At 40.6% G+C, this 21881-nt stretch overlaps 3 protein-coding genes and 2 long non-coding RNA genes across 5 annotated transcripts; all 5 read right to left on the bottom strand.

The window, feature by feature from the left end:
* Positions 1–238: 238 nt before the first annotated feature.
* On the bottom strand, positions 239–1174 carry LOC119031635 (olfactory receptor 146-like). Its single transcript, XM_037120212.1, has one exon. The coding sequence runs from the start codon at positions 1169–1171 to the stop codon at positions 239–241; it is 933 nt and encodes a 310-aa protein (XP_036976107.1). The 5' UTR covers positions 1172–1174.
* Positions 1175–3487: 2313 nt separating this feature from the next.
* LOC119030689 lies at positions 3488–5488 on the bottom strand. Its single transcript, XR_005078377.1, has 2 exons — positions 5445–5488; positions 3488–3960 (listed from the first exon to the last, which is right to left on the bottom strand). It is a non-coding gene; the product is annotated as an uncharacterized LOC119030689 (long non-coding RNA).
* A 3352-nt stretch (positions 5489–8840) lies between these two features.
* LOC119031633 (olfactory receptor 5AC1-like) lies at positions 8841–9776 on the bottom strand. Its single transcript, XM_037120210.1, has one exon. The coding sequence runs from the start codon at positions 9771–9773 to the stop codon at positions 8841–8843; it is 933 nt and encodes a 310-aa protein (XP_036976105.1). The 5' UTR covers positions 9774–9776.
* Positions 9777–13093: 3317 nt separating this feature from the next.
* On the bottom strand, positions 13094–14029 carry LOC119031632 (olfactory receptor 146-like). The gene has a single exon (XM_037120209.1). It carries the CDS (start codon positions 14024–14026, stop codon positions 13094–13096), a length of 933 nt encoding a protein of 310 aa, XP_036976104.1. The 5' UTR covers positions 14027–14029.
* A 2984-nt stretch (positions 14030–17013) lies between these two features.
* On the bottom strand, positions 17014–18211 carry LOC119031528. Its single transcript, XR_005078628.1, has 5 exons — positions 18070–18211; positions 17760–17878; positions 17581–17682; positions 17332–17433; positions 17014–17205 (listed from the first exon to the last, which is right to left on the bottom strand). It is a non-coding gene; the product is annotated as an uncharacterized LOC119031528 (long non-coding RNA).
* Between the last annotated feature and the right edge of the window lie 3670 nt (positions 18212–21881).

Raw genomic sequence — 21881 nt, 5'->3', positions numbered from 1 at the left:
ATACGGTTCAGTGCCATCCGTGTGCCTGACTTGAATGTATGTCCATAACTTTGTTTTGATTGAGCACTATGTAGTTTTGGAGAAGACATTCAACCTCAGGATTTTAATATTTACAATAATAATGAGGTATAAAAACACTCAGAAATATTTTCTTTTTTTTCATTAAGTGACTAAAAAGTGTTTTCAGAGGAAAATAAGGTCCCTGCAACAAAACAAACAAAACACTTGGAAGATGTCTTTACAGGGATGGCAAAACCTTCTTGGACTTGGATAAAAACCTCCGTATCTCTTTGGACTGCATGCCATAAATAATGGGGTTAAGGCTGCTGGGGATGATGTGATACAAAATAGTAGCAAATTTTCTGTAGTCTGAGTACTGAGGGAAGCGATGCAGAATAATTATGGAAAATCCACTGAGCAACATGATCAGATACACAGCCAGATGAGTGCTGCAGGTCTTCAAAGCTTTGCTGTTCAAAGACTTGTTCTTCCTGGTCAGACAGACGACTGTAATCTTTGTGTAAGTGAGAACCATGGTGCCTATAGAAGAGGTGAACAGGACGACAGTGAACGTGAGGCCGTAGATATTATTAATGAACACATTCTCACAGGAGAGTTTGAATAAAGATGCATTGTTACAGTATAAACCTATTATCATCGTCCTGCATCGGTTCAGCCGTATGGTCAGACCGAGAAGAATCCCGACCAGAACAAAGGCCACTCCCCAGGCAGAAACTGTCAGCTTTATCAGCATTTTGTTGGTCATTATGACAGCATAGCGAAGAGGATTGCAGATGGCCACATATCTGTCAAAGGCCATAATCATGAGCACAGTGTGAGAGCAGGTATTGCACATGCTTATGGTGAAAGCTTGAACTACACATTCATAATAACTGATGAGGCGCTCAGATGGAGGCTGCAACATGCTTACAAGCAAACGGGGCAGAAAAGAGTTTCCTAGTATGTCATTAACTGAGAGGTTGCAAAACAGGAGATACATCGGCTGGTGAAGGTTTTTGTCAATGAAAACCAGAACAGCAATGCTTAAATTTGCAACAATTATGAACAAGTAGGAGAAAAAGAGAAAGAGAAACAAGGGGTATGTAAAATCCTCTGAGACATTTAACCCTTCCAGCTGGAGTGTGTCACTGTTGTATGTGTAGTTTTCCATCAACCTGAAAGAACAGCAGTGCTGTGAATGGCACAACCAACGGCAGTCCTAGTATCAAAAATCATGTTAAGTCAAGATAACCACAACACAAACATGCGGCTCTTCCAGTTATAAATATCACTGTGTATCCCAGAATCAATAAGTAAGTAAGTTAATTAGTTAGTCATTGTGGAAGTAGCAACAATAAGAGCTAAAGAAGTTAATGTTATACATACATATTCAGACTTTGATAAGCACTCAACTCTAAGTAAATCCATGCATCAGCGATCAGTTCCTGACAATGTGATGATTGTACAAATCATTAAATAGACCAATGAAGGTGATAGAGGTTAAGTTTTCACATCATGTTAGAAAACTAGTGAACAAAACAATAACAGCAACAGCTACTTTGACTCTTTCTGTAACATCCACCAACTACAAGGAAGATCTCCACTGTTGCAGCATTATGTAGTCTCCAGGTTGTGTTTGTGTTGCCCTGTTCACTCCCCTTATACCTCCCTTGTGGCTTGTTTTTGTCCAGTCAAAACTTTTCCAAGCTTAAGTTGTTGAGGAATTGCAAAATCACTACACACCATAAGGGGTTAAATTCAGATTGATTTTTAATGGGTGTTAAGATTTATTCCAATTTAAAGGACAGCATTCTTGCTCATATACCAAAAACCCAGTGATGGAAGAAAGTAAAATATACATTGAGTTACTGCCTATAAAAAGAGAGAACAGGATATCAACTCAAACATTTACATTAATGTAATGTTAAACAGAGTAACCACCACTGCAGAAGTAAGAAATCTTGCTGTGTCAGACTGGTTGTTGACTCAACTCTGTAGTCAGTTTTGACGCCATCGTTTCAGGGTTCATTTACAAACACGAGGGGACACCACACAACAAATCAAGTCTTACTGTCACATAATAAATGTAATAGCAACACGTCTCCACTAAACACATGTACTGAAGTACTTTATTTTACAGACACATTTTATCAATCTGAAAAATAAATATGTTTTCATTTTGCTGTTAACTTATTTCTTTGAATCCATATAAAATAAATATAATTATTTATTCTAAGATAAATATATTCATGTTACGCCATAGAAAAGTAAACCCCCCCAACACTGTCAGTCAACATTAAAACATTTATTTATCAGGAATTCCCTATGCTGAGACCCAGAGGATGGTCAACTTATAGTTAGTTGGCTGCTGGGCTTGCAATGAACTAGTTGAAACCTTACAGAGAGCCACCTTTTGGCACCTTATGGGACCATGGTGGTGTTTAACGCAAGTGGTTTGCGGGCCCCTTAAATTTAGAGGCAAGAACGAACAGAGTGACAAAAGCGACATAAGCAACATAGGTGGAGTGGTCAGGGGAGAGAAGGCATAATTCACTCTATGTGTGCTTTTGATCTGAATGCACAGTTAGATGTGTAGAAGTCAAATATACCATCCGTAGCCAGGAATTATCAAGCAAAGTGTCTTTACAGTGGCTCAAATATATGAAAATATGCCACATGGAGATTCAAATATGGAACATTTATGGTTTAATTTCTCCACACTGGTGCAGTAAAAATGCTTGATATTAAGTATGCGTGTAGTCTTATATGTATAGAAGTCAAAAATATCATCCATAGCCAGGAATTATTGAGCATAGTGTTTTTACAATAGCTCAAATACCGTCAAATATGCAATCTCAAGGTAGAAAGATGGGACATTTAATGTCATTTGAATGTCTCCACATTGGTCCAGTTAAAATGCTTGATAGCAAGTACAGTTGTAGTCTTACATGTGTAAAAGTCAAATATACCATCAGTAGCCAGGAAATATTGAGCAATGTGTTTTTACATCACCTCAAATATGGTAAAATTTGCAATCTGGAGGCATAAATATGGGACTTTTATTTTGGCATTTCTCCACACTGGTGCAGTAAAGATACTTGATATTAAGTATTTATTATTCATCATGGGCTCATCAACCACTTTAATGTAAGACATTTTTATTTCAAATGTAGGTTCAAACACCCACGTATCCTACTAGCCTACAGTTTCTTCTACACAGCACTGTCCTGTAAATAACAACATCCGGTCTCAGAATATAAAAAACAAGCCTCTTTTCCGTTTCTGTATTCTAGTGATTTTATTTTTTGTGATATGATATAGAAAATCGAATCATTTTTTAAATTTCACTCATCCCCTTTTGATCATGAAGAAAAAAAAACGCTGTGTATTTCAATTTTTGTATATCAAAATGAAAATCAAGTAACTACTATTTTTTGGTTTATTAAATACCCTTTTGTGAAAGGAAAATCGAATGACCAAAACACACACAAACCGACTACCTGCAGAATTTGGGAGTGGAGAGGATGGAATGTCCTGCCAGCAGTCTTGATCTCAACCTCACTGAACACTTGTGTGATCAGCTTGGGTTTGCTGTTCGTGCCAGGGTGACCAACACAACCACGTTGGTTGACATGCAATAAATGGTTGAAGAATGACATGCCATCCTGCAGCAGTCTGTGACCAGGCTGGTGACCAGCATGAGGAGAACATGACAGGCTGTTGCGGCATCACATGCTACTGAGGTCACTGTTGGTTGAATTAATCTCTTGTGAAATTAAGACTTCAGTCATCCAATCCACCAAACAACACAAAGCAAGAGTCAATAGCAGAATAAGCTGTTTTGCAAAGAAGAGGAGGCTGGCGGCGAAGGCGCGGGCTGGAACCCCCTGGAGGCTGGCGACGTAGACGAAGGCGAAGGCGAAGGCGAAGGCGAAGGCGCGGGCTGGAACCCCCTGGAGGCTGGTAACGAAGGCAAATGAAAACCAGAATGAACCAGAATGAATGAAAACCAGAACAGCAATGCTTAAATTTGCAACAATTATGAACAAGTAGGAGAAGAAGAGAAAGAGAAACAAGGGGTATGTAAAATCCTCTGAGACATTTAACCCTTCTGTCAGGTTGGGGTAAAAAGGGAAAAACTATGGAAGGGGAAGCTGGACCCAAATGCAGTTACACACGGAGTCAAAGATAAAGTGGAACAAAAAGCGAGCTTTAATAAAGCAAAAGCCGAAAACAAGAAAAAGCCAAGGCAGACAAAACAGGACAAAAAGCAAAGTAACAACTGAAACAACCAGGCAAAGTAGCAACTTAACAGCAAGACAAAGTACAAAGAAAAATCAAAGTTCAACTTAAACATGAAAAACTCAAAATCAAAAAGACTCAAAACCAAGACATACCAAACGGGACAGGAACAGGAACATGGAACAGGAACATGGAACATGAGCATGGGACAGGAGCATGGAACATGAGCATGGGACAGGAGCATGGAACAAGCGCAAACAGAAGGCAACAAACAGAAGGCAACAAACAGCCAGGTACAGGTACTGCAGGTACAGGCCTCATCTGGACCGCCGACTGGGGGCCACTGGCAGGTGTCGACCGGACCACCGACTGGGGGCCACTGGCAGGTGTCGACCGGACCGCCGACTGGGGGCCACTGGCAGGTGTCGACGGGGTTGAGACTGAGGCCTGGACTGGGAGCTCGGCTGTAGCTGAGGCTGAGGCCTGGGCTGAGAGCTCGGCTGTGGCTGAGGCTGTGGCCTGGGCTGGGAGCTCGGCTGTGGCTACGGCTGGGACTGTGGCCTGGGCTGGGGGTTCGGTTGTGGCTGTGGCTGTGGCTGTGGCTGCCGCTGCGGCTGAGGCCTGGGCTGGGAGCTCGGCTGTGGCTGTGGCTGTGGCTGCAGCCTGGGCTGATAGCTTGGCTGTGGCTGTGGCCACCAAGGCCTTTCTGAGGTTATCCAGCTCTGATTTAAAAAGTGCAACACATGGGATTTTTTTTAACCAAGGCCTAATAATCAGTTCTTTATCAAAACTCGATATGGCTCTTAGCTTATCCTCGGTGTGTGCCTCACCACTCAAAATCTCCAGCAGTTTGTCTCCCTGCCTACAAAGCTGTAGGCTGTAATCTGCTGGGCCCTTTTTATTTGGTCTGGTCATTCTGTCAGGTTGGGGTAAAAAGGGAAAAACTATGGAAGGGGAAGTTGGACCCAAATGCAGTTACACACGGAGTCAAAGATAAAGTGGAACAAAAAGCGAGCTTTAATAAAGCAAAAGCCGAAAACAAGAAAAAGCCAAGGCAGACAAAACAGGACAAAAAGCAAAGTAACAACTGAAACAACCAGGCAAAGTAGCAACTTAACAGCAAGACAAAGTACAAAGAAAAATCAAAGTTCAACTTAAACATGAAAAACTCAAAATCAAAAAAACTCAAAATCAAGGCATACCAAACGGGACAGGAACAGGAACATGGAACATGAGCATGGGACAGGAGCATGGAACAAGGGCAAACAGAAGGCAACAAACAGAATACAATGATCAGACAAAGAGTGAGGGGAAACACAGAGACTAAATACACAGACACTAATGACATGACGAGGCACAGGTGAGGAGAGAGGAGGAAGGAAGCCAGGTGTGATAATGAGGGGGAGGAGCACAGAGGAAGCGACCAGGAGGGAACAAGACAACAGACAGAGGGAGCTAGAGGGGAGAACATAGGAGAAACTTAAAGGACACATGAGGGCATGGAAAATCAGACACATGACACACAAGACATGGAAAAAACACAACACAAGACAAGATATCAAAACCCAAAACCAAAACCCAGATACAAGAACAAACAGAAACAAGAGTCATGACACCTTCCAGCTGGAGTGTGTCACTGTTGTATGTGTAGTTTTCCATCAACCTGAAAGAACAGCAGTGCTGTGAATGTCACAAAAATATGCAATCTGTGTAACAAAAATCACTTTTAAGTCACGATAACCACGACAAGACCATGCAGCTCTCCCAGTTATAGTTATCACTGTGTATCCCAGAGTCAATAAGTGAGAGCTAAAGAAGTTAATGTTATACAAACATATTCAGACTTTGATAAGCACTTAAAACATTATGTATGAAAATTCTAAGTAAATCCATGCCTCAGTCATAAGTTCCTGACAATTTGACGATTGTACAAAATCTTTCTACATGTCTTTACCAAAGCACCCCGCCTCCACGCAGCAGATTTCACAAATCATAAAATAGAATAATGAAGGTGATAGAGATTAACATTTGACATCGTGTCAGAAAACTCGCAAAGACACATTAATAGTAACAGCTTTGTAACATCCATCAACTCCAATGAAGATCTCCCCTGTTGCAGCATTATATAGACTCCAGGTTGTGATTGTGTTGCCCTGTCCCCTCCCTTCCTCCACAATTTCTCTTGTTTTTGTCCAGTCAAAACTTTTCCAAACTTAAGTTGTTGAGGAATTTCAAAATCACTACACGCCATGAGGGAGTAAATTCAGATTGATTTTCAATAGGTGTTAAGATTTATTCCAATTTAAAAGACACCATTCTTGCTCATAAACCAGCACATAGTTCAAGGCATCAAACCTCTGCTGGCTTAGCCCGATTGCTATTGTAAAGTGAACACAAATCACCATTCTCCTGCAACAGCCTCCTGTTGTTGGAAAGCCCTGCTAGTCGCTTACCGAGTGCAGTAGAGTTCCGCAGCTCAAGGATGAAAATGTATGATTATTACTCCATGGAAATGCAATCAAAGTTCATATGTGTCTTACCTACCTTTATGACAGTTACTATTGAGAGCGGACAGAGAAAAGAACAGAATTGAGTGTTTCTAACCACACGCGCTAATCGACTCGCAGGGACTTGCCCACAATAGGAAGCTGCAGCAGGAGAGTGGTGAGTTGTGTTCACTTTACAATAGCAATCCTTGTAAGGTAGCGGAGGTTTGATGCCTCAATCTATGTGCTGAGACCCTATTTGTGTGTGTGTGTGGGGGGGTCTTACTCGGTGTCATGGTTTGTTAGACCATGTATTAAACTTACGCCAGATTTTTTCTGGTGTTTGAAACACGTGTACTGGAACCTGAACATGTACAGGAAGGTTATGTTCAGCGATGATTCCAGATTTTGCCTATGGCAGTTCGATCATAGGGTCAAAGTATGGAGGAGACTCAGAGAAAGCTATGCTGATTGATGCACCGATCGAGAAACATCTTTTAGAGCAGGCAGTGTGATGGTGTGAGGTGGCATCTCCCTCACTGGAAAACAAGGATTGTTATCATTGGAGGCAATCTCAATGCAGAGAGATATCGAGATGAGATTCTGTAACCAGTGGCCATCCCATAACTCCACAGTCTGGGACTGAACTCTAACCTCCAAGATGACAAACTCGTCTCCAGAGAGTGGGGTTTCTAAGAGACAACCTGCAGAATTTGGGAGTGGAGAGGATGGAATGGCCTTCCAGCAGTCCTGACCCCAACCTCATTGAACACTTGTGGGATCAGCTTGGGTGTGCTGTTCTTTCCAGGGTGACCAACACAACCACGTTGGTTGACATACGATAAATGCTGGTTGACGAATGAGATGCCATCCCGGAGCAGTCTGTGACCAGGCTGGTGACCAGCATGAGGAGAACATGACAGGCTGTTGCGGCATCACATGCTACTGAGGTCACTGTTGGTTGAATTAATCTCTTGTGAAACTGTCAATATGTCTAGTTTGCTTAGACTTCAGTCATCCACCAAACAACACAAAGCAAGAGTCAATAGCAGAATAAGCTGTTTTGCAAAGAAGATTTGGCCAAGTTTTCAGCGGCACGACCCACATGCCCAGCTGTGCTGCTTATCCCACAAATACATGTTCCTTACAAATGTGGTACATTTTAAAAGGGAAATAAACAGACTTTCCATCAGTGTAAGATTTATTATATCGTTACAACAGAGGAATAATCTTTGAAACACAAATTTCCTTACTTTTTGTGCTATGTTGTTGTTTTAAGAGTTTGTAAACAGCCTCACCAAATCAGCCAGACTTCATTTGCAGAAACAGTAATTTTCTTATTGTATAACACACTTCATTGAAACCAGACAACACTTCTTTCATCTTCACTGTTCCAACAATCATGGCCTTAATTGATCATTATAAACCCTTATTTCAATGTATTTGATGTGAGTACAGTATATTAAGCAAGCTGAAAATATAATTAATGCCTCTTTTTTAAAGAGTCTGCTGTGATTTAGCAGCTCTTTCTAGTTAAATATATATATATATATATATATATATATATATATATATATATACATATATATATATATCTCCATTGTTCATCAGACAAGTTTACTCTGCATTCATGCATTTGTTTATCAACACACAGAAGAGCAAGGTAGCTACATAAGTATTAAGTATATTAAGGACACAGGACAGAACACATACAGAAGAAAATGTGATTCATCTGAAGTTCTTTGAATTCATATAATTCACTCAACCTGTCCTCCTCTTAAATATTTTAACTCTACCAAATTCAGAGCCAGAGGAAGGTTTCTTGTTCTCAACTGTGCAATTAAAAACATTGACTCCTTGATAAGTTTGCTGTAACATACGGTTCAGTGCCATCCGTGTGCCTGACTTGAATGTATGTCCATAACTTTGTTTTGATTGAGCACTATGTAGTTTTGGAGAAGACATTCAACCTCAGTATTTTAATATTTACAATAATAATGAGGTAAAAAAAACACTCAGAAATATTTTTTTTTTCATTAAGTGACTAAAAAGTGTTTTCAGAGGAAAATAAGGTCCCTGCAACAAAACAAACAAAACACTTGGAAGATGTCTTTACAGGGATGGCAAAACCTTCTTGGACTTGGATAAAAACCTCCGTATCTCTTTGGACTGCATGCCATAAATAATGGGGTTAAGGCTGCTGGGGATGATGTGATACAATATAGAAGCAAATTTTCTGTAGTCTGAGTACTGAGGGAAGCGATGCAGAATAATTATGGAAAATCCACTGAGCAACATAATCAGATACACAGCCAGATGAGTGCTGCAGGTCTTTAGAGCTTTACTGTTCAAAGACTTGTTCTTACTGGTCAGACAGACGGCTGTAATCTTTGTGTAAGTGAGAACCATGGTGCCTATAGAAGAGGTGAACAGGATGACAGTGAACGTGAGGCCGTAGATATTATTAATGAACACATTCTCACAGGAGAGTTTAAACAAAGATGCATTGTTACAGTATAAACCTCTTATTACTGTCCTACATCGGTTCAGCCGTATGGTCAGACCGAGAAGAATCCCGACCAGAACAAAGGCCACTCCCCAGGCAGAAACTGTCAGCTTTATCAGCATTTTGTTGGTCATTATGACAGCATAGCGAAGAGGATTGCAGATGGCCACATATCTGTCAAAGGCCATAATCATGAGCACAGTGTGAGAGCAGGTACTGCACATGCTTATGGTGAAAGCTTGAACTACACATTCATAATAACTGATGAGGCGCTCAGATGGAAGCGACAACATGTTTACAAGCAAACGGGGCATAATAGAGTTTCCTAGTATGTCATTAACTGAGAGGTTGCAAAACAGGAGATACATCGGCTGGTGAAGGTTTTTGTCAATGAAAACCAGAACAGCAATGCTTAAATTTACAACAATTATGAACAAGTAGGAGAAGAAGAGAAAAAGAAACAAGGGGTATTTAAAATCCTCTGAGACGTTTAACCCTTCCAGCTGGAGTGTGTCACTGTTGTATGTGTAGTTTTCCATCAACCTGAAAGAACAGCAGTGCTGTGAATGTCACAAAAATATGCAATCTGTGTAACAAAATCACGTGAAATAACAATAACCACAACACAAACATGCAGCTCCTCCAGTTATAGATATCATTGTGTATCCCAGAATCAATAAGTAAGTAAATTCAAGTTTGAATTCAGGAAGTTCAATATGGAAGTAGTTACAATGAGAGCTAAAGAAGTTAATGTTAAGGCACCGTGCCTCCATCTAGCAGGTTAGAGGTTAACATTTCAAAATGTGTTGGAAAACTAGTGAAGACACATTCATAGTAACAGTTTCCACCAACTCCAATGTAGGATGAAATCTCCTCTGTTCCAGCATTATATAGTCTTCAGGTTGTGTTTGTGTCACCCTGTTCCCTTCCACTACAGCTTCTCTTTTTTTTGTCCAGTCAAAACTTTTCTAAGCTTAAGTTGTTGAGGAATTGCTAAATCACTACAGACAGCGAGGGGGTCAATTCAGATTGATTTTCAATGGGTGTCAATGGGGTTACTCCAATTCAAAGGACACCATTCTTGCTTATATATCAAAAACCCAGTGATGGAAGAAAGTAAAATATACATTGACCCCATCTTGTTTTGTCCATGTTTTGATTTCCATGCCCTTTTGTGTCCTTTCAGTGTCCACTGTGTTCTTCCCTCTGTATTCCCCTTTTTGCATGTTTGTCTCCCTCTGTCTGCCAGTGTTATTTCTCGTCTGGTTGATTGGACCCTGCTGAGGGAAGATCCGAATGTCGCGATACTTTTCTCAGGGGCTAAGCACCTGAAGGAGTGGGTGGATGAAGTGCATGGCATTGGCTACCTTATTGCTGGCAACTACCTGTCCATTAGCCTCTCACCAGACCTGGGGGCTGGGAATAGCCAGTCAGCTAGCCGCCTGGTAGCTCCTGAGCACATCCAACTGCTTCCAGTGATCCTTTAATCAGCTCTCATGCTGACTGCTTCCAGTGAACCTCCATTGGCTTGCTGTCCGACACCCTCCAGTGGTTCCATGTCTGCTTCCAGGCCAACTGCTGCCAGTGTTCCTCCATAGGCTCCCCAGCTGACACCTCTCAGGACCACTGGTCAGCCGTTGGCTCCCAGGTTGACATGTTCCAGTGGTCCTCCGTCGGCTACCAAGCCGACAGCTGCCAGTGATCCTCTGTCGGTTCCCAGGCAGACAGCTCCCAGCACTCCTCCGTCGGTTTCCAGGCCGCCGGCTCCCAGTGATCCTCCTTCAGCTCCCAGGCCGTTGGCTCTGGGTGCTTCTCCACTGGTTCCCAGGCTGCCTGCTCCCAGTGATCCTCCATTGGCTAACAGGCCACCAACTTCCAGTGATTCTCTGCTGATGGACCTACTGGCATCCAGGGCTCTTCCACAGGCGGTGGTCCAGCTTCCAGGGGGTTCCAGCCTACGCCACTTTCGCCGGCTTCCAGTGGTTTCCAGCCTACGCTGCTTCTGCCAGCTTCCAGGGGGTCTCAGCCTTTGTCTGAGCCTTTGCTCCATCCTCCCAGCTTCAGTTGGACTTGATACATTTAGACCCACATTAGTTTTCCCCTCGTTGTTACAATAGTAATGATGTAAGCGTGTCAATACACTATGTGTTTCATTCATGTTATTACTATAGCTTGGCTGATATTGGCACAATAGTCAGCATTTTTCTAATTATCGGTATCTGATATTTTTTTTTCAGACAGCTGATAAAAAAATACAGTAATTTAAAAATGTGTTACTTTCAGTTTGATAACTAATCACACTAAATGTATCAAATCAGTTTCGTCAAGAGAAAGTAAAAGGAATTACTGAATTACGGAACCAAATGGAGGTACCTGAATGCTGTGCTTAAGAACAGTATTTAAATTCTAGTATATTTCATCACTGGTAGTTCAAAGTTTTTATGTAAAGACTTTCCTTTTCAAAGATGAATATCATCCCAAATGTCAGTCTTCACTCTCCTTGATCTTTAATAATTGGCATCGGCCCTGAAAAACCATAAGAATAGACCTGTAGTATTTACGAACCATCATAACCTAGTAGTTAAGATTTTTAGGTGTGAGTGTATGTGTGTGTGTGTGTGTGTACGTACATACATGTACATACATATATATGTATGTGTGTAAACATATATATATTTATATATACTGTTGTGGAGACTTAAAGTACATGTAGTTGAACTACATAGTTTAACTACAATTTGCTGTAACTTGCTGGTAGTTAAACTACAATCATATTTTGTGCTGTGTCAAGTAATTCAACTACTTTTTTGGTCATTTTTTGTAATTTAACTACTCAATTTACTATGTGTTTGGTTGAATTAATCACTTGTTAAATTGTCAATATGTCTAGTTTCTTTAGACTTCAGTCATCCTTACCAATGTGGCACAATTTAAAAGGGAAATAATCAGGCTTTCCAATGGTGAAAGATTTATTGCATTGTCACAACAGAGGAATAATCTTCGAAACACAAATTTCCTTACTTTTTGTGCTATGTTGTTGTTCTTAGAGTTTGTCAAATGCATTGAAGTAATCCCTCCAGAGACAGACAGAACTCTGGCTGATTTCACAGTATATCACAGTATATCTGAATACAGTATATCAGGGGAGAAACAAGTTGAAAATAAATTTAATGCCTCTTTTTTAAGGAGTCTGCTGGTGATTTGACAGCTCTTTCTGGTTAAATGAAAAACAGTCATTCAGACCTGGTTTCTGGCCTGATTAGTTGAAATAGTTTGCTAAATGTGTGATTGAAACAGAAAAGTAAAAAGTAATAGATAGATGATTTATATGTATGTATACATATTATTCATCAAACAAGTTTACTCTGCAGTCATGCATTTGTTTATCACACACAGAGGAAAAAGGTAGCTAACTTATAAGCATTGATTATATTAAGGACACAGGACAGGACACATGCAGAAGAAAATGTGATTCATCTCAAGTTCTTTGAATTCATATAATTCACTCAACCTGTCCTCCTCTTGAATATTTTAACTCTACCAAATTCAGAGCCAGAGGAAGGTTTCCTGTTCTCAACTGTGCAATTAAAAACATTGACTCCTTGATAAGTTTGCTGTAACATACGGTTCAGTGCCATCCTTGTGCCTGACTTGAATGTATGTCCATAACTTTGTTTTGATTGAGCACTATGTAGTTTTGGAGAAGACATTCAACCTCAGTATTTTAATATTTACAATAATAATGAGGTAAAAATGCACACTCAGAAATATATTTTTTTTCATAAAGTGACTAAAAAGCTGTTTTCAGAGGAAAATAAGGTCCCTGCAACAAAACAAACAAAACACTTGGAAGATGTCTTTACAGGGATGGCAAAACCTTCTTGGACTTGGATAAAAACCTCCGTATCTCTTTGGACTGCATGCCATAAATAATGGGGTTAAGGCTGCTGGGGATGATGTGATACAATATAGTAGCAAATTTTCTGTAGTCTGAGTACTGAGGGAAGCGATGCAGAATAATTATGGAAAATCCACTGAGCAACATGATCAGATACACAGCCAGATGAGTGCTGCAGGTCTTCAAAGCTTTACTGTTCAAAGACTTGTTCTTACTGGTCAGACAGACGACTGTAATCTTTGTGTACGTAAGAACCATGGTGCCTATAGAAGAGGTGAACAGGACGACAGTGAACGTGAGGCCGTAGATATTATTAATGAACACATTCTCACAGGAGAGTTTAAACAAAGATGCATTGTTACAGTATGAACTTTTTATCATCGTCCTGCATCGGTTCAGCCGTATGGTCAGACCGAGAAGAATCCCGACCAGAACAAAGGCCACTCCCCAGGCAGAAACTGTCAGCTTGATCAGCATTTTGTTGGTCATTATGACAGCATAGCGAAGAGGATTGCAGATGGCCACATATCTGTCAAAGGCCATAATCATGAGCACAGTGTGAGAGCAGGTACTGCACACATGCACAGTGAAAGCTTGAACTACACATTCATGATAACTGATGAGGCGCTCAGATGGAGGCAGCAACATGTTTACAAGCAAACGGGGCAGAATAGAGTTTCCTAGTATGTCATTAACTGAGAGGTTGAAAAACAGGAGATACATCGGCTGGTGAAGGTTTTTGTCAATGAAAACCAGAACAGCAATGCTTAAATTTGCAACAATTATGAACAAGTAGGAGAAGAAGAGAAAAAGAAACAAGGGGTATGTAAAATCCTCTGAGACATTTAACCCTTCCAGCTGGAGTGTGTCACTGTTGTATGTGTAGTTTTCCATCAACCTGAAAACAACACAGTGCTGTGAATGGCACAACGAATGGCAACCTGTCCTATCCCAGAATCAATAAGTAAGTAAGTTCAAGTTTGAGTCCAGGAAGTTCATCGTGGAAGTAGTAACAATGAGAGCTAAAGAACTTAATGTTATACATACATATTCAGACTTTGATAAGCACTCAACTCATTATGTATGAAGACTCTAAGTAAATCCATGCATCAGCGATCAGTTCCTGACAATGTAATGATTGGTAAAGATATGTAGAAAGAGTTTGTACAAAGCACCCTGCCTCCACGCAGCAGATTTCACAAATCATAAAATAGACCAATGAAGGTGACAGAGGTTAACTTTTCACATCATGTTAGAAAACTAGTGAACAAAACAATAACAGCAACAGCTACTTTGACCCTCTCTGTAACATCCACCAACTACAAGGACGATCTCCACGGTTGCAGCGTTATATAGACTCCTCCATAGTGTATCCTGGTGACATGTATTCCCCAGGTAAGCAGCGTACACGCACCCTGCCTTCCATGCAATGTAAAAGAAAATGTGATTCATCAGAACAGACCACATTGTTCCATTGCCATGTGGTCCAGCTCTGATGCTCACGTGCCCATTGTTGGTGCTTTCAATAGATAATGACCACTGCAGACTGGGAACACCCCACGAGAGCTGCAGTTCTGGAGATGCTCTGACCCAGTTGTGACCCAGTTGGACCTTATCAAACTCACTTAAATCATTATGCTTTCTCATTTTTACTGCTTCTTACACATCAAAGTTTGAAGACAACATGTTCACTTGCTGCCTAATACAGTATATCCCACTCACAGGTGCCATGATAATATATTCACTTCACTCATAATGTTATGCCTGATCAGTATATACATATATATTCCAACATATGTATGTATTATTTACATACATATGTTGGGATTAATGGTCGGGCAGGTGTGGTTATTAGAAATGAATAATTATTGATAGCAATTATTACATTTGAATCTATAGAAATGATGAAATAATCAAAAACTTAGGGCACCAGGGACCAATGACCACACCAAAAGAAGGGTTCACATTAAATGTAAATATTTGTAAAATATTTAGAATTAAAAGAATAGTATAGGAAATGAATCCGAGCACTGATCATCACGACCAGTAATTACCACAAAACAAATGCACAACATGATCATAGAAAACTGCTCTGTACCATATAATCGAATTCATTCATGTTAGCAAATTGATCAAATCAATAATACTTCAATCAACACAACTACAGCAGATAAACTATGAAACTAAATCACTAAGACAAACTCAAGCAACAAATAAAAAAACAAGCAAGTGGTGTGTGTATGAAGCACAGTGTTGAGATTATGTCTCCATGGAGTTCGCCAGGATGCTCCCGGCTGACTTAACTTGCTCTGTTCAGCTCTGGACTGAAGGCAACATTTGTGACATTTGACTATCTGTCATTTATCTCAGCAGTCAGTGGCAGCTGAAGTAAACCTTGTGTGTGTGTGTGTGTGTGTGTGTGTGTGTGTGTGTGTGTGTGTGTGTGTGTGTGTATGTAGTTTTTTTTTTCAACTGTTTGTCCCATATGCAGCCCAAAAGAACTTAAGCTGAATGTTTACAGGCAGTTGTAAAGTGACAAATGAAGTAACCGAGTCCTTCAGAAACAGCCAGAAAATATAATATATTGCTCTTTTTTATATATCATAGATCCTCAAGGTTTGTTCTTTGACCTCCAGCCTCACAGCTAGAGCCGTCTGTCACTATGTGTTGTATCCTTGAAAATGCAGAAGATCTTATAAATGCAAAATTTAACTAAGTCACATACATTAATTTTAGCCTGCATCCCCAAAAGTGGAGTCCAAAAATATCAAATTAAAGAAAACAAGCTCTTGAAAAACATGCTGGTGTTTATTGATTAAAAATAGTGAGAGCTGTATTATTTCGCAACTCAGCACATTTATTTTTACACTTTAATGTGGAAATTGCTAAATAAGCTGAAGATTACCAGCATGTGATCAAATTATAGTGAGTCATTTTAAGTTTAGTTCTGGAATAATTTATTTTTGAAAACCAAACTGCCGTTTTCTTGACAAAAATAAAAAGTATTGTATTTGGTACTTTTTGGTACTAAATATCGTTCAGAATACAGCAATATCAGTCATGAATTAAAAAAACAAAACAAAACATTGAGCCAAGACAGTATGATAGAGTAGATGAAATTTATTTTTATTGATACTTATTTTACATTCAGCTCATGAAAGAGTCATTTTTGCCAATTTGAAATGAAGAGTTAAATATTTGCTAAAACATGTTCTTACTACTACTGATACAACAACAAATTCTACTACTGCTACTACAACTATTCTCCAGAGTTGTCCATCTGTTGGGGGGCAAATTTCCTAAAAGGGAGAAAGACAAAGAGAATCAAATACAAAGATTGATGAGAGAAATCAGACAGTATCATTTTACACCAATGCATTCACAAGAAAAAAAAAAAACACACAATCTTAAAATGTGTTACCTCAGCTGATGTTGATCTTGTTGCCGGCACCAATGGATCCTGAGTTTTGACCAACACTGACCCCAGAAACGTTTCCAATACTGGAACAATCTCCCAGTCCCCCTGATGAAATATCAGGATTGAGAAAATTAGTAAAATGTTAACCACAGAAACTCAGATTGTTGGCACAAAGATGCTCTCGTCTAAATATTAGTAATGAATCTGAAATAAAGGGCTCAACTGGAGTATACAGATGAGGAGTTACTTACACTAGAGAACGAGAGAGCGGAGAGAGACGTACAGAAAAGCTAACTCTCAGTGCAGAGCAAATAGACTCATAACAAGCTATTATAAGGCTCATGGCCTTGCTCTGTTGATTTCTTGACAAAAAATAAAGTATTTTATTTGGTACTTGTACTGAATATCCTTTAGAATACAGCAAAAGAAAGAAAAGAAAAAAGACATTGAGCCAAGATGGCATGATAGAGTTGATGGACTTTATTTTTATTGAAACTTTTTTACATTCAGCTCATGAAAGAGTCATTTTTTGCCAATTTGAAATGATGAGTTAAACATGTGCGAAAACATATTCCTACTACTGCTACTGATACAACAACAAATGCTACTACTACAACTATTCTCCAGAGTTGTCCATCTGTTGGGGGCAGATTTCCTAACAGGGAGAAAGACAAAGAGAGTCAAATACAAAGATTGATGAGAGAAATCAGACGATACCATTTCACGACGATGCACAAAAAAAAAAAAAAATGTGTCTAACATGACAAGTAAATCTTCTTACCTTAACTGATGTTTATCTTGTTGCCGGCACCAATGGATCCTGAGTTTTGACCAACACTGACCCCAGAAACGTTTCCAATACTGGAACAATCTCCCAGTCCCCCTGATGAAATATCAGGATTTAGAAAAGGAGTAAAATGTTAACCACAGAAACTCAGATTGTTGGCATGAAGATGCTCTCGTCTAAATATTAGTAATGAATCTGAAATAAAGGGCTCATACCGACCCAGCACCATGAGGAATCACTCACCTTTGATGTCATACTGGTTTTCTGCTCCGATTTTGCCATCATTTGCTCCACAGACTGTGACGTCAGTGACGTTACCCAGAGAAGCATTTTTTCCAGCACCACCTGTAAGTGTAGTCAGAGAGATTTAATGAAACTGTCAAGTTAACCTGACAGATAAATATAATCACAACTTCATTTACCTTGTACATCATACGTATTGTCGGCACCAATTTTGCCTGCGTTACTGCCAGCACTGACATCCTTGACGTTAGCGATTTGCGACATTGTTGCAGCTGAAGTCTGGACAGGCAGAGAGTCACTAAGAGGAAAGCAAAACAGTGATCGTCATAAGAATCGGTCACCACAAGATGAAGTACATACATACATACATCTAGTCTAGCAGCTTAGCTTTGATATGAAATGCACACATAAAAAATGAGATAGAAAGATGCATTTTGCTGTATTTTAAAGAAAGCAGTTTACAGAGATGTAATGACGTCTTCAGCTTACCACAGGATTCAGTTGTTTGTCGTGAGCTGTCAGGTGAGCTTGTTGAATTTGGAAGAGAAGACTCAGCCTTTATAAGTGCTCTTGACAAGCGCGTTGGTGGTTTTTAGGGGGAGGAACTTTCTAAATATGGTTAACAGGTTTTATTGTTTCCTTCGCCTCAGTTCCACAGAAGTAAAAAAGAACATGGAGATTGTGAAACAAATTCTCAGCATAAAGAATTTCAGATAACAAGATCACAAGACAGCAGTTACAACATGTTGCCACTTGTTGCCCACACAAACTGTCAAAAACTAAAACTTCCAGGGAAGCTCTGCTGCGTACTCCAGAATTTTTACATGAATGCAGATTGTCATTAGAACCAATGCGACAGGGTAAATGCTCACCTTTGAAAGGTGTGTGGTCCTTTGTAGAAGTGTTGTCTTGATGGAGTGAGACAGAGGAGCAGACAGCATGTATGGCATCATGTGGGCAAGTGGTTTGCTAATGTCACGATGTGAACAGTGTGCTCCATGCTAACGGTGACATTAGTATAGTCAGGCAAACAATAAGGACATCAAACTGGGTTTGGGGAGGTTTCCATTTTTGCCGGTCCAGTTCTGTGCCTGAGCTTCAACTGTTTTGATTTTGTTCCAACAGACTGAACTGGCATTTGTCAGATGCGACGTGAGGTGGAAAGAGCTATTTTATTTTTAAGAGCCATTTTTTCTCCAGTTTCCCTCTGCTGGAGTCTCATTTTATGTATCAAGTTGTTGTTAAACCTTTGAATAAGACATCTCATTGAAACCCATTCATCTGAAAAATCAGTACTGTGCTGTGTCAGGTATCCTGTACAGGTGATCATGTGTGTGATGAATAAGCAGGTTACAAACATGTATTGACTCAGCTCCTGCCCTCATTTCCACAGAATCCAAAAGGGCATTAGAGTGTTTCATGAACAGTGTTGCATCAGAACATTTTCAGTAGTGAAGCCAGAAGGTGACGATGACAGAGAGCTGCCACAACAAGTATCAAGTAAACTATGAACTGGGGCAAAAATAAATGCTTGAAGTCTTTAAAAGATCATTTTCAAAAAAGAATGCAGCAGGTTTCGGAGGATTCTCTTAATATTAACATTTGTGGAGCATGTGTGGGTTTATTAGTAGGACAGCTGCAGAAATGACAGAAAACAGGGTGAAAGAGAAGGGAGTGACACGCAGCAAAGGGCCCCAGGCAGGAAGTCGAACCCGGGGTGTTGCAGCGAGGACAAAGCCTCTTTACGTGGAACCAGCCACCAAATGAACTTACCGGCATGAGTGAACACATTTAACATTCAGTACCACTCTGCTTTTAACTGTGTCTCTCCTGGTCCAGCCTTTTCGTGTTTCAGCATCACTTACCATATGTTAAAGTGTTGATTTGAAGTATGCACAAAAGTATAATCATGCACAGTTCAAGTACAAAGCTTGTAGACTGATGCAGTTTGCCTCTGTGAGGGATGTTGTTAATTTAAAGAGGATTTATAGTGGATGTGTGGGATAATTACGAGGGTTTTTCTGTGGTGTAGGTTATGTTTTGTTGATTTATTATTAATGTTGTTTAAGTTTACTTTTATTTACTTGTTAAGATTTGTGGCTACATTACCTTTTCAATTGACAAACCAAAAGCAACTTAATATTTTAACACATTTTTACTCTCAATCCTGCCTACTCATTCTTTCTCCTCTCTCTGATTTGATTTTGAACTGTTGCAATAATTTCTCCCTGGAGCCAAGCTGGCCCAGCCAAACCAGAGTTATATACTTGTGACCAGACTGCTTTTTGATGTCGTGTAAGAACCTGTGTGTGTGTGTGTGTGTGTGTGTGTGTGTGTGTGTGTGTGTGTGTGTGTGTGTTTGTGTGTGTGTGTGTGTTTGTGTGCGTGTGCACATTGGTTTTTAGTTTGTTAGCATTTGTTGAAAGGAGCTGCAGCCTGTTCTGGGCTATCGTAAGTCTTCTCGGTAGGCACAAAGCACACAGAGGTCGATTTAAGCCTTTTATTGCTCAAGTGTCTCAATACACAATAATTGACAATGTTGCAAATGCGGCTCGTGCGTCTCGCTTCCTGGATTCTCTCCTAGGCAGCTCCAAGGCTTCTGTAGTGTAAAATACCATAGTAAGTAGACAGTGGTCAGTATAAAATAACCACAGTTAGTAAATAGTGACTAATGATAGCTGATAATAACTGTTATCATGATAAAAGTTAGAAATGAAGGGTAATAAGAGTGAAAGAATTGCTGAAACATACTACTGGGCAACAGCTAAACTAAAATGTATATCTACTGATCAAAGCTGCTGTAGTGTGATGATGTGAAGTGTGAACCAAATATACAACACTTTAATAAAGTCCTACTGCACTCAGGCTTTAAGACTCCTGGTGACTTTTTTGATCTTTGAAATCTTTTGGACCAACTGAGAAAAGTCAAGTCGATTTAAGACACGTCCTCCATTTGAGGTCCAGTGTGCTACTGCATAGGGAGAGAGTGATTAGTAACTGTGCCGACTCTGCCAATCACTCCCCTGACGCTGCTCTCCTGAGCCCTCTCCACCTCTCGCTCTCCTGCAGCCATGCCTCGACCACGCTCACCTCCACATACCTCCACTGCCCGACTTCAGGCTGGAACACACCGGCCCAACCGCTGGACATCTGAAGCGTTTGGGGAGACTCGGACGAGGTCGGGAACAAATATGTTTGGTGTGTTCAGCTGCGTTGGAAGTTTTCGGAGCCGCGCGGACGTTGTCGGCTTCGATTCAGCATGCAAAGTCTGAGGAGGAGGGCTGTCGGACGTCTGAGCCATGGGATTCTCTGATTGGTTGTGTGCCAACTGAATGGCCGTTCTGATTGGCGGTGTGCTAGCGAATCAGCACGGTGTGTAGGAGGGGCGGAATACTGTGTGTGCTTTGTTTTTCTGTGCAGTCCGTTCCATCATTCTCCGTTTTCATGCTTTGCAGTACTGGCACGAGACAAGTTGTTATGTCCGTTCAGGACAAATTAATCTGTGTTCGTTTGGTAATGCCTCGCTGCATGTTTAGTATGCAGCTGTTTTTATCTGAAATAATTTAGTTTCGTTTTGAACGAAACTAAAGAGAGTCGCATGTTTAAGCCTCATTTACAACTCACAACACAAGCGCCACCTGCTTATTGCATCTCGCACAAAACGTACATGCTACTGTGCAGTCGGCAGCACGTCGAAGCGGTGTGTTTCAATGCAACTTTTCTGCCGAACGGGTCAGACGAGAGGCAACAGAGTGGTCTGAGAGGTCGGATAAGGCAGTTGGACGTCTGGGCGGTGTGTGGGGGCCTTAAGGTGGTGAATCTGTGTTGCCCTCCCCTGTCAGAACACATCACCTCTTCATCAACATTGCCCACTCGCCGTGTGACCACGAAGGGTCCTTGCCACTTGGCAAGTAATTTGGAGCTGGATGACGGGAGCAATACAAGCACTTTATCTCCTGGTGCAAATTGCCTTAATCTAGTTCCTCTGTTGTACAAGCACTGTTGACACTCTTGGGCCTCAAACAAATTCTCATGTGATAGCTGGCCTAGTGTGTGGAGTTTTGCTCTACGGTCCAGGATGAACTGCCAAACAGCAGCTCAAGCTGGAAACCAGCTTCCCGGTGGCTTTTTGGTCCGAGCAACTGGGTCATTTCTTTTCCAGTCTGAGTGTCACGATTCACTCTCTACAAACTATTCCTAACCAATGTAAAGTGTGGATATGCCTGCACGGTGTCAGGGCACCAAGCAAAGCTTTGAGTATCAACATGAGAGTGTTTGAAAATCTTCCGTGGAGTGTAACA

This window comes from Acanthopagrus latus, chromosome 13, assembly GCF_904848185.1.
Source record: "Acanthopagrus latus isolate v.2019 chromosome 13, fAcaLat1.1, whole genome shotgun sequence".
NCBI lineage: Eukaryota > Metazoa > Chordata > Actinopteri > Spariformes > Sparidae > Acanthopagrus > Acanthopagrus latus.
This window is presented reverse-complemented; position numbering and strand designations above follow the sequence as displayed.